At 45.4% G+C, this 12376-nt stretch overlaps 2 protein-coding genes across 2 annotated transcripts in view; one reads left to right on the top strand and one right to left on the bottom strand.

The window, feature by feature from the left end:
• LOC310779342 (pyruvate carboxylase, mitochondrial-like) overlaps nt 1-12376 on the bottom strand; it is a gene marked incomplete at its 3' end in the record, with an annotated part of 392062 nt that overhangs the window by 245014 nt on the left and 134672 nt on the right. The gene's annotated exons all lie outside the window — the stretch shown is intronic.
• On the top strand, nt 9233-12035 carry LOC310780229 (CD209 antigen-like protein A; the record flags this gene model as incomplete). The annotated part of the gene is made up of 6 exons (XM_083640810.1): nt 9233-9434; nt 10584-10685; nt 10781-10858; nt 10993-11135; nt 11280-11383; nt 11505-12035. The coding sequence occupies 6 exons, from the start codon at nt 9233-9235 to the stop codon at nt 11647-11649; spliced, it is 774 nt and encodes a 257-aa protein (XP_083496936.1). The 3' UTR covers nt 11650-12035.

Here is a 12376-nt window from a genome sequence, read left to right as displayed (position 1 = left end):
GTGCTGACTTCTCAACACGTCATCATTGGAAAGCGCTCTCGCATGCTCTCTTGCTTGAAAGATGAGGAAGTTACTGCCAATTCCACCCGTTCACCTGTAGGTGTCAGCGAGCTATTTCAATATCAGACCGTCGTTACGTTAAAGACGTACGTTGCTTAATTTGTCCCACTGAAATATACAATAAAAAAATCATAGCAAAAACTCAAAAGAAAAAACTCTGATCCTATGATTTACACGTCATTTGTAGCATAGCATGTGATGTTTTGATCCCACACAACCCAAAATCACTTGTTGCCATTTTGAATTTTAGCTGGTTATTTTTTTTAGATGCACGTCACACTGGGAGGGGGGAGGAGAGTTTTGGCATTCGTGCTTTTGTTTTCCCCAAAATGTCTTGTTAGCATTGGCAGTATTCCTCACTGAGCTGTGTGGCGAAGAGAAACGTAAGACGGCGTTCCTTTAAAGTTCGACACAGTGACAATGTGTACTAGGAGGCGTAAACCTGACTGACGTTGCTGTTTACTGTGTTTACTGTACGTCCACGACGGAGAGCAAAACCATGGTGACAAATCATGGCTGCCAACAGGGGCGAACCAACGCAGGGTGCAGGATGTTTGCAGTGTGCAAATGAAGTGTGTTTTGTGATGTTACGCGCAGCAAGAAACACACATGCGCACACACACACACACACACACACGCGCGCGCGCAGCGCGCACGTGCGCACACAGACACACTTCCTCTAATTAGGACTCAACCCATTTTCAAAATTGTTCACTGGAGAAACGGGAAGATAGGAAAGGGGGGTCGGAGGAAAAGGGGGTGTCGTGTGCACAAGAATAGACACGCACATAAATAGATCACACACACACCCTGGCACATCGTAAAACACATTATTAATATATTGACTGACGCATGCAAATGTGTTCCAATAACATAAGCAAACAAGCGAGACACACACACACACACACACACAGGGGGAGAGAGAGAGAGTGTGTGTGTGTGTGTGTGTGTGTGTGTGTGTGTGTGTGTGTGAGAGAGAGAGAGAGAGAGAGAGAGATGTGTGGTTAGTAGGAAACAAGAGAGGAGGGGGGTAAGGAGAGGAACAGAGTGTGAGAGAATTATGCACAAGTCACAGGATGATAACTGAATCATTTTCAGATATTGAAATGTCGGCCAATAAGGAACAGGGAGAGGGAGAGGAGAGGAGAGGAGAGGAGAGGAGAGGAGAGGAGAGGAGAGGAGAGGAGAGGAGAGGAGGTCCTGCAGCTCGATGGTCAGAGAGAGACACCAACAAGGTTAGGGTTTCTGCTGGCAGCGTCCATGCTTCAGATAACAATGTCCACCCTACTGGCAGATGAGAGATCAAGAAGCCAGGACAGAGGGAGAGAAGGCAGAAAGGGCAGGAAGTGAAAAAGGCAGAGGTGAGAGAGAGACAAGAGGAGGGCAGGGCAAGATATAAGCAGAAACAGCAGGATTTGGCCTTTTTACCCGCTGTCTTTCTGTGGAGAGGGGGGAGGAGGCATGGAGAGAGGGTAGGAGGCATGGAGAGAGGGTAGGAGGCATGGAGAGAGGGTAGGAGGCATGGATAGAGGGTAGGAGGCATGGAGAGAGTAGGAGGCATGGAGAGAGGGTAGGAGGCATGGAGAGAGGGTAGGAGGCATGGAGAGAGGGTAGGAGGCATGGAGAGAGGGTAGGAGGCATGGAGAGAGTAGGAGGCATGGAGAGAGGGTAGGAGGCATGGAGAGAGGGTAGGAGGCATGGAGAGAGGGTAGGAGGCATGGAGAGAGGGTAGGAGGCATGGAGAGAGGGTAGGAGGCATGGAGAGAGTAGGAGGCATGGAGAGAGGGTAGGAGGCATGGAGAGAGGAAAGGAGGAGGGAGGCATGGAGAGAGGGTAGGAGGCATGGAGAGAGGGTAGGAGGCATGGAGAAAGGGTAGGAGGCATGGAGAGAGTAGGAGGCATGGAGAGAGGGTAGGAGGCATGGAGAGAGGAAAGGAGGAGGGAGGCATGGAGAGAGGGTAGGAGGCATGGAGAGAGGGTAGGAGGAGGGAGGGATGGAGAGAGGGTAGGATGCATGGAGAGAGGGTAGGAGGAGGGAGGGATGGAGAGAGGGTAGGAGGCATGGAGAGAGTAGGAGGCATGGAGAGAGGGTAGGAGGAGGGAGGCATGGAGAGAGGGTAGGAGGCATGGAGAGAGGGTAGGAGGAGGGAGGGATGGAGAGAGGGTAGGAGGCATGGAGAGAGGGTAGGAGGAGGGAGGGATGGAGAGAGGGTAGGAGGCATGGAGAGAGGGTAGGAGGCATGGAGAGAGGGTAGGAGGAGGGAGGGATGGAGAGAGGGTAGGAGGCATGGAGAGAGGGTAGGAGGAGGGAGGGATGGAGAGAGGGTAGGAGGCATGGAGAGAGGGTAGGAGGCATGGAGATAGGGTAGGAGGCATGGAGAGAGGGTAGGAGGAGGGAGGGATGGAGAGAGGGTAGGAGGCATGGAGAGAGGGTAGGAGGAGGGAGGGATGGAGAGAGGGTAGGAGGCATGGAGAGAGTAGGAGGCATGGAGAGAGGGTAGGAGGCATGGAGAGAGGGTAGGAAGCATGGAGAGAGGGTAGGAGGCATGGAGAAAGGGTAGGAGGCATGGAGAGAGTAGGAGGCATGGAGAGAGGGTAGGAGGCATGGAGAGAGGGTAGGAAGCATGGAGAGAGGGTAGGAGGCATGGAGAGAGGGTAGGAGGCATGGAGAGAGGGAAGGAGGAGACAATGAAGGAAAGACAAAAGGGAGAACGAGGTAAGAGGGAGAGGTCAGGTGGGATGGAGGGATGAGGAGTTAGGAGGAAGGATAGCCTCACAATTCGACTACTCATTCGCTTCTCTCATATCGTAGTCTCTCACAACCGCCCGGAATTCCACTGCAGGCTCCATTCTCAAAGCCCCTACTTTTTCATACATGTAGCAATCACAGTATAACAGTACTTGCCTTAAACCCAAGGTTGTTGTCCGTGGAATCGGGCTATTCGTGTTATTAAATATTGCCCAGTTTCCAATACCAAGCCGTTTTTGTCACCACCAAAAAAGAAAAAAGTGGGGCCTTTGAGAATGAATCCCGCAGTGGAATTTGTGGGGGGTTGTGTGAGACTACAATATGAGAAACAAATGAACAGTCAAATTCTGAGGCTAGAGGAAGGAGAGAGGGAGGGAGAGAGATAAATAGGGAGGGAGCGAGAGAAGGAGGGACGGTCGGTCGTGACAGAGTGATTCATTGCAGACAGATGAAGATAGCTGTGAAAAGAGAGATTGATGGATAGATGAGCGGGTATAGACAGAGAGACCAAGGGAGGTTGATCGCTGCTGTTGATGCTATCAGATATGGACCGAGACAAGGATACACAGTGTACACACACACACACACACACCTCGCTCCCTTGCTTCTGTATGAACAAAAGAGAGTTTCTCCTTATTCTATAACGGATCAGAAACAGCTTCTACATCTTTGTTTTTTGTCAATCAGTGAGCAATCTCCAAAGAGCGTATGCATCAAAAGGTCGGTGGATACAGCTGATGTGACTCGTACCCGCTGAAGAAAAATGGATCATAATACAAAATGTCAAGGTGCCACTTTAATACTCCTCCCTCTTCTTTCCTCCTACAGCAGCTGGATCCCAAAGTACACCATCCCTCCCTCCCATTGTCTTTCTGCTCGCTCTCTCTCTCTCTCTCTCTCTCTCTCTCTCTCTCTCTCTCTCTCTCTCTCTCTCTCTCTCTCTCTCTCTCTCTCTCTCTCTCTCTCTCTCTCTCTCTCTGCAGGACTGTCGCACCCCTCTCGCTGTGACATCCATCACTCTTCACGCCTCGTCGGCCCCTCCTCCCTCGCTCCACACCTTGCTCTTTTTATCCTCCTCTCTCTCTCTCTCTCTCTCTCTCTCTCCCTAAACTCTCTTCTTTCTCTTTATTCTTGTGTCCTCTGGTGTGCCCTCTCTCGCCCACTATCAGAGTGTCTGAACGTTTCAGAAAGCTACTTTCAAGACTTTTTAAGATCTTTTTTTTTTAAGATGCTAGCCGGAAACTGACCAAAATAAAACAATGCTGTATCATTGTAAGAGTGAGTAGAGTGGAGTGTAAAGGCCTGATCAGATCAGTTTGGCAGGTTGTAAAACGCGAGGCGCACAGCACTGCCTTTTTGTTGTTGTTGAAGCCTACAAAGCGCTTTTTGGAGCGCTTTTTGTGAGGAGAAATAAAAAGCAACGTCACCTGACATTAGCTGAGCAGCTGCTAGCAATCAGCTGGTTAGCAGATAAAACAGTGTTATGTAGCAAGCAAAGGCTTACCAGATATTTCCAATACATGGCCTATAATCCATACTGCCTTTATGATCGCTGCTGCGGTAACAGAAATTCACTTATTACAACATCTAACTTCTCCACCGGCACTTTGCCTTTCTCCATATGTGTTGTTGCTATGGGAAACTATGCTATGGGGGTGATTGTGATTGGTCGGCTGGGAAAATGCAAATAACGTCCAGCGCTTTTCTGTTCTGAGTTAAAGTTTTTCCCACGACGTTGGCCAACCAGGACCGCCGGGGTCAGAAGATGGCAAAGTCAGGATACTCACTCACTCATGGACGTTTAGTGAAAGGGGCAGGGCTAGGGAAGAGGGGCCGTAGGTAGGGATAGCAAGGTGGTAGTAGTAGTCGGGGTTTGAGGGGCGGGCAAGGGTAGTCGCTAGGGGGATGTGGGGGGCAAGGAAGGGGTGGGGCTAGGGAAAGGGACTTGTAGCTAGCAGAGCCATGTAGATAGAAGAGTCCCGACATCTCCATTCACTCCAATGGACCAGTTTTTTACTCTCCAGAGTTCCAGGAAGTAAGGTCCTGGATTAAGCAGCACTGTCAAATTGCAGCAAAATAGACAGTTTGTGTTGTACTCTGAAAGGGTTTTTCCCCCCTTGAATCAAATTGTACATTATCAGCTTTATTTTAGCATGCAAAAGTAGCGCGAGACCCATTCCTGGCTGTTCATTGGCTAATGAGTCTCACATTTTGGTCCTCCGCTGACGCCACTCTCTCTCTAGAGGACACTAGTAGCTAGGGATAGGAAGGTCGTAGCGAGTCAGGGTTCGAGGGGTGGGTAGGTGGTAGGGTTGTCAAAATGAATCGTATAATCGATGCATCGCGATGCGGACGTGTGAATCGAATCGAATCGTGTCGATCTTTGACAGATGAACTGTTGAATCGTTTATGTTCAAATTTCTGTTGACATTCAGATTTTAAAGCACTTTAAAGTAAGAAAGGGACTTGATATTTATCTGACTGCTTGTATTAATTGATGAAAAAGTAGCCATGTGCAGTAAAAATATAGAAAATTGAGGATTTGATACTTGGAGCTGCAATACTGTTGGAGCTGTATCGAGATGCATCGTGATGCATCGTGGAATCGAATCGTTGATGGATGAATCGTAATCGAATCGAATCGTGAGGCCAGTGAAGATTCACAGGCCTAGTAGGGGGATGTGGGTGGTGGGACCGGGTGTGGTGTCATAAGGCTGAATGGCCACACCACTGTGCCGAGGCGTGAGGCGCGGGAAAATGCAAGGCGCTCAGCAACGCAAAAGCAGCGAGCAAAAGGCTTCACTCTCATTGAAAACAATGACAAAAAACCCACCCTAGGCTGCTAAAACGGATGAAAAAAGACAGAATAATAACTGTAATCAAAACATGTCAATGCTTTGTGAAGCTGCACAAAGCAGAGGCAGTTAGAGTTGCTAACAGATTTTTTTAGTTTTATTTTTTTAGTTTGTACTTCACTAGACAGGAATCATGTGATGTGAGGTCGGCAAACTGTATACTACTTTATTTACTCCTCCAGTATACTTTTCTTTTTACCGTTATAGCGACTGGTGGCGGTGGAGATGGTGAGAGAAACATCTGTGCGGCAGGTTCAGCCATCGTTGGGGAGTCCAGCAGCGCTCTCCGCTGTCTCGGAGACAGCTTTGGGATTTTGCTGTCAAGTTTTGTTTTGTCACTCGGTGTGCAGCATGGAGATTTCCTGCCTGCGTGTACACACCCAACACCTGATAGGAATGTGCGCAGGATAAGGGCAAATCTACAGGGTTTGACTTTCTGGGGATGGAACGCTGATTTCTGATGTGTTTTTTTTTACATGAAAAGAAATCGTGCCTAGTGCGCTCTAAGGCCTTACATTTGGATCATTTATTTAAAGACTTTATGGATCCGTGGATACCCCCCGACTTTTATTCTTTTCATTTTCTGTCTCCCTCTCTCTCCCCTGTCTATCCCTCCCTCTTACCCTCACAGCAATGTTTGAAAGTATTCCAATTCGTATTGAAATATTAATCATGAATTCATAATTTTCTTAACACGGTACGCATGAAATAGTGAGGATGAGCAAGTCAAAGTGAAAGGATGTTCGTTCCCCAGTTGATTTGCAGCAGCATTGCTACAGTAACTAATCCCAACAGGAGGTTGCATGCCAATTCCTCAGGAACAGAATATGTGAACACTTTTGTGGATGTCTTAAAGGAATAGTTCAACCAAAAAAATGAATTTGCTCATGATCCACTCATTACTGGGGTGGCCACGGTGGCCTCGTGCGGTTTGGTAATGTGGACGCACGTGCAATGGCAATGGACTCGGAGTTTCATGATATTTGATCTTTTATTTAATGAAAGTTGATTTAATTACCATTCGAGTTGATTACCATTGCATGTACTTCCACATTAGCAAACGTGACCTGCATCTCATGAGGTTTGTTAATGCAGAAGTAATGAATCCCCCGCCCACCCCCCCCACCCGCCCGACTCAGAGCGATCGCCACGGGTCAAAAGACTTTGATTATACTACACGGGCTTCAAGGGCTAATTTTATGGACATGTATGGTCCTTTTTGAAGCAGGAAGTCCAGCTCCACAGAGTGTCCCCATTCACTTCCCATTTACTGGAAGAAGCTCCTCCAGCAGCGAGCCTGGAGAACTCTTTAAGTTGTGTGAAGAAGAAAAAAACACTTGAGGTTTTTCCTGATACCATTAAAGATGATAGTTGACTTATGGATGGTAAAAAGGTTTAGCTGCCAAGAGTGCAAAACTATCTTCAATGCAATAAAGCGAAGCACACACAGATAGGAATGGAGTGATGGTGAAACAGCAGGGGGTGTGATACTGCAATTGCGATAAAGGGTAAATAATGGTTGTTTTTATTCCTCTTAACACACACACACACACACACACACACACACACACACACACACACACACACAGTGTATTCTTCTTCGCTACAGTCGCTGCGCGGCGTGGCAGCGTCTTTCTTTTGTTTTCCGTCTCTGTCCAAGAAAATGAAGGCAAGGTTGTGCCCGTTTCTGAGTGGCTTCCTTATCCAGCCATATCTCCACTCTTCTCTCTGGCTCTCCTGTTTCTCCCTCACCTCACGTCCCCTTCCCTTCCTGCATTGCTTCTTCCGTTTCTCACCCAGAAACTCACAGAATATTTATGGACGGTATTTTCAATTCAACAGCATCAACAGTTTTAAGCCGTGGCAACATCTTCCAGGCTCCGCTGTTCCGCCTTAGCAGAGACGCAGAAGTCTTGCTGCGGAGTTCCTCCTTCCGCTCTGCCCGGGCAGGGAAGCCACTCCAACTCTCCCTTCACTTGTCAAAGCAAATTAAAGCAGCTGGACCGCTCGCAGCGGAGGGAGGGGGGCTACGCCGTGTGTGGGAAGCGCTGTGATCATCATCAGACCTCTCTGGATGACAAGAAGTAGAGCAAACCGGCAACAGCCGTACCAAATGCTTTGGGGTTCAGCACTTTACCAGAAGGTGAATGATGGTCAGTCAGACAGCGACGAGAATATGTAGGTGCTTAATTACCAAGGAGATGAGATGTATGCATTAGAAAACACCTTTGCAGACCTAGATCCAATTGAAACCGGATTCGGTTGAATTGGATGATGAATTTGAAGAAAATTAGACAAAGAACCTAGTTTGAGATTATATTACTCCCCCCCCCCGTGCACACATATAACTAAGTAACTTTTACTGAGTACATTTTAAATACACATATGAGCTTATAAGAAATGTATATGGGATCCCGCGCGAGGGGTCCATGAGAAACCAGCCAGGCGAGTCACCCGTCGCCCCTAACCTCAGCGAGGTAGGCTAGAAACGGGCCCCAGATTGTTAGAAAGGTTTTAAGTGAGTTGGTTCTCAGGAACCTGAGCCTCTCCATCAGTATAACAGAGATCATGCCCATCAACCACAATTGAAAAGGAGGTGAAGAGGGGGACTTCCATTCCTTCAGAATTAGTTTTTTTGGCAACAATTGTCCCGTGTCAGAGATTGTTGCACAGCTGTAGGGAAGTCCAGAGGACTCAGGCGAAGATGGCGAGTTCTGCCTCCGGCTGAAGGGTTATTTTGTAGACCTTAGAGTACCAGTCAAATAATTTGGCCCAGAATCCGGTCAGTGAAGGGCAGAACCAGAAGGCATGAGACAGAGTGCCCTCCGACACCTGACACACAGTGGTGAGACAGACAGGTAAATCTTGTGCACTTATGCTTAGAATAGTGAAGACGGTGAGTGACTTTAAATTGGATCAGTTGGTGTCTAGTGTCTACTATTAACTGAGCAGAGTTGTATCACGGACAGACTAAAAGGTTTGCTCTTGTTAATGAGGGTTTTACATTATTTAGAGAGAAACAGGTGAGCAGAAAAAGAACACCATATAATTTAGACACTATGGAGCCCAGTACAAATACAGTATTTAAAAAAAGCACAGTGGGTTTTTTTTCCAATACAAATACAAATTGCTATTTAAAAAATGATTTGTTTTTGGGAAGAAGAAGAAAAAACATGTCAAAACTAGAGACCATCTGCCAATGGGATCACACCAGCCGTGATGCAACGAATGTAGGCCAGGGGCAACTTTACCCATCTGCCACAATGAGTCTTTCCTGTTGAAAGCGCTTATGATCTGACTGGGTGATTAGGTTCCCACAACACCCAGTCAAGACAAAAAAAAGGCAGACTTCGAGAAGTGAGCAGGAAGTGGTGAGAAACTGTTATATACTCGGAAGTGTCTGCACAGAGACACATGATACTGAATAGAGCAAGGAAATAAGTGTTTATATGGACATAGATCACAAAAAATGACTTAGGCTACTTTGTAGATTAGGATAAAGTAAAGAGCAGCAAACTAAAAACAAGTCCAGATAACAAGTATCAGATTATTGAGACAGAAGATGGAGATGTCTGACTGCCTTTACGACAACGAAGATCCACTGGAAACAGAGGAGAGTCAAAGAGAGAGAGCCATAATCACAGCTGGAGTGAACAACGAGGTGGAGGAGAGGATAGTGGACATCTATGAAAGTGCGGACAATTATCGGGTAGTGTATCGGGGTCGTGACCCCAGATCAAATACGGAGAAAACACCAGATCAGCAGCTAGGTGAGTAACACACACACACACACACACACACACACACACACACACACACTAGGGATGTTCATCAATTATCGAAAATCGATAATTGATCGTTAAGGATTGGAATCGATCCTGTGGCATTTGGATCGATTTTTTAATTATAAAAAAAAAAAAAAAAAAAAAAAAAAATGGACTAGGTTTGGGTGGAATTCGTTCCTCCTCGCCCCACTCCATTGCACAGCCGACTAACGTGAGGTGGAGCTTCATATAGTCTCTAGTTTTCTGGCTGGGCACGGGCCTTTGTGCCAACAAAACTGTTTTAAACATGGGAAATTCACACCGGCATGCGCCGGGGACAGCAGTGTTGGAGAGGAGACACATTGAAATAAAGAGTTAATTGAGGAGAACACGTTGTCTTTCGTATTTTCTACCATAGGCATTCATTTTGTAAAAAAAAAAAAAAAATTAGAATAATTTTCTAAGTATTAATATGATCGATAATCGATAATTGATCGTTAATTTTCACCAATTATCAATTTTGGAAAATTTTCAAAATGAACATCCCTAACACACACACACACACTTATTGTATTATAATATTACATTCATATTAAGCTTACAGATATAAAAACAAGGAGTAGCACTTAATAAATAAGTCATCAATTCTTCCTACTCCGTTTTTTGGACATGGCATATTCATTTATATTGATTGATAATTTGCTGTATATGCTTGCTGTCAATTCGAGTGTCTATTCTTGTTCAGCATTTTCTTACCTATTATGTATTTTCTTGCTTAACTTTATTTTATTCTTTATCTTTTTTCTTTTGACATGTTTGGGGGAGGGGCTAATCTGTATGTGCTAATCTAAGCACATACAGCAAAATCACAAAATGGCAAGTCATGCAATGAACAGCAAAGTATACTAGCTGTGTAATAGGCCCTCTGGTGCTCGTATAACTAAAACATAACCTAACACTCCGTTTATTTAATTTTTTCAATGTCCTTTTCTTTTTTCCGTACTGTCACAGGGTCGGGGGGGGGGGGGGTTATAAAAGATGTATATGTTGTATGTATGAGGAGAATACATGTACAGTAATTACATGCAAAACCAATAAATATATGGTTATTTAAAAAAAAATCTAACCTAACCCTGTCTTGTTCTTACTGTACAGGTGATGTTATCAAGCCAGTGAAGAAGCCCTGCAGGGTGACTACAGCGTGTCTGCTGCTGATGTGTCTTCTACTGGCTGCCCTCATAGGCGTTGTGGTCACCCGTGAGGCATTCACTTCCTCTTTTGCACAAGAGATTTGCACTCTTCAGCATTGATTTTGCATATTTGTTTGTTCCTCAATTCTACCACTGTTTTAGGTTTCCCGTGCAATGCAGATACAAAAGCAGACCTCAACAAGACCTGGGCTGAAAACAGACTGCCTTTGTTTGAGCTCAGTTGAGTATGTCTGTCTGTCTGTGTCTGTCCGTCTCTCTCATTGTGCATTTACATGACCGTGCATGTACTGTACATTTGCGTGCGTATGCATTGTGCTTTTATTTGCTGCTCTTAAGATCCTCTCCTCTTGCAGACCATTTCTGTAAAGCTGGATGTACATCATTCAACACCAGTTTTTACTACATTTCTACTGAAGAAAAGAGCTGGACTGACAGCAGGCAGAACTGTCTACAGAGAGGAGCAGACCTGGTCATCATAAACAGTGAAGAAGAACAGGTAAAGGGAAAAGTGGCAAAACGCCTCCCTCCCCCCCACCCACCCAGCCATTTAATTGGGTTAAAACTGTCTCACATTCCACACTTTGTTTGAGTGCTTCACAAGTGTGTGCTGATGTCATTTGTCTTTTAAACAATTCAACAGGAATTCATCAATTCCTTGAAGAAAAATATCTGGATTGGTTTGAGTGACAGGGATGAGGAGGGAAGCTGGAAATGGGTGGATGGTACACTTCTGAAGAGCCCAGGGTAAGACATCCATTCAGTCCTATTTACAGTACCAGTCAACAGTGCACAGGTTGGCCTGACAATGCATTGTGCCTCTTATGTTCCATCAAGTAGTTGACTATATATCTTCTTTTTGAAACAGGTTCTGGAGCAGAGACAAGCCCAGTCAAAATGACAAACACTGTGCTATCACTGATACGTCTTGGGATCAAAAACTAAACAGCTGGAATAATAACCGATGTGACTCACAGCAGCACTGGGTCTGCGAAAAAGTGATTGACTTCTAACATTAAGTGTAATATCAAATGAAAATGATCATTTTAAGGGATTGTGTGTTTGTTTTTGTTTTTTTAAGCACTTTGTAATCTATTTTTTTCATCATGGGACCAGGATCAGTATGTGTTAAGCAGTAGAAGTGTGGATTTACGAGCTCCTCTTTTCTGTAGTCTCAATCAAGTGATGTTTGCTGCCAAGACTAGACCGTGCAACATCCTTCTTGAGGAAATTTAGATAAGCTACTTCAGTATTTTCTTTCAAATCACGTCTCAAAGTACACTTTTATTGACCTATTGTAGTTTTGCATGTTTTTAATTTTCTTGTGGCGTTTTTATTTTTTAATCACGTTGCAATGTGCTTCACACTTTTTTAAGTCCTTTGAGTATCGATGGTTTTATCTTGACAACAAAAACATTCAAAATTGAACCCCAGGTCACTTCCTGTTGCAGTGTTTGCTATGTACAGAAAGGGGGGGGGGGCATTAAAGTGGAGGACTGACCATTCCGTGAAAACTGTCGAAAATTTTATTATTCTTTCTTTTTCCTCGCTTCCTGCATTGCTTCCTATCTCCTCTTCCGTTTCTCACCCAGAAACTCACCGAATATTTATGAACGGTATTTTCAATTCTACAGCATCAACACTTTTAAGCCGTTGCAACATCTTTCAGACTCTGCTGTTCTGCCTTAGCAAAGACACAGAAGTCCTGCTGCTGAGTTTCTCCACTCTGCCCGGGCAGGG

Source organism: Poromitra crassiceps (assembly GCF_964638095.1).
Source record: "Poromitra crassiceps genome assembly, chromosome: 7".
NCBI lineage: Eukaryota > Metazoa > Chordata > Actinopteri > Beryciformes > Melamphaidae > Poromitra > Poromitra crassiceps.
The sequence above is the reverse complement of the archived record's forward strand: the minus strand, read 5'-3'. Positions and strand labels throughout refer to the sequence as shown.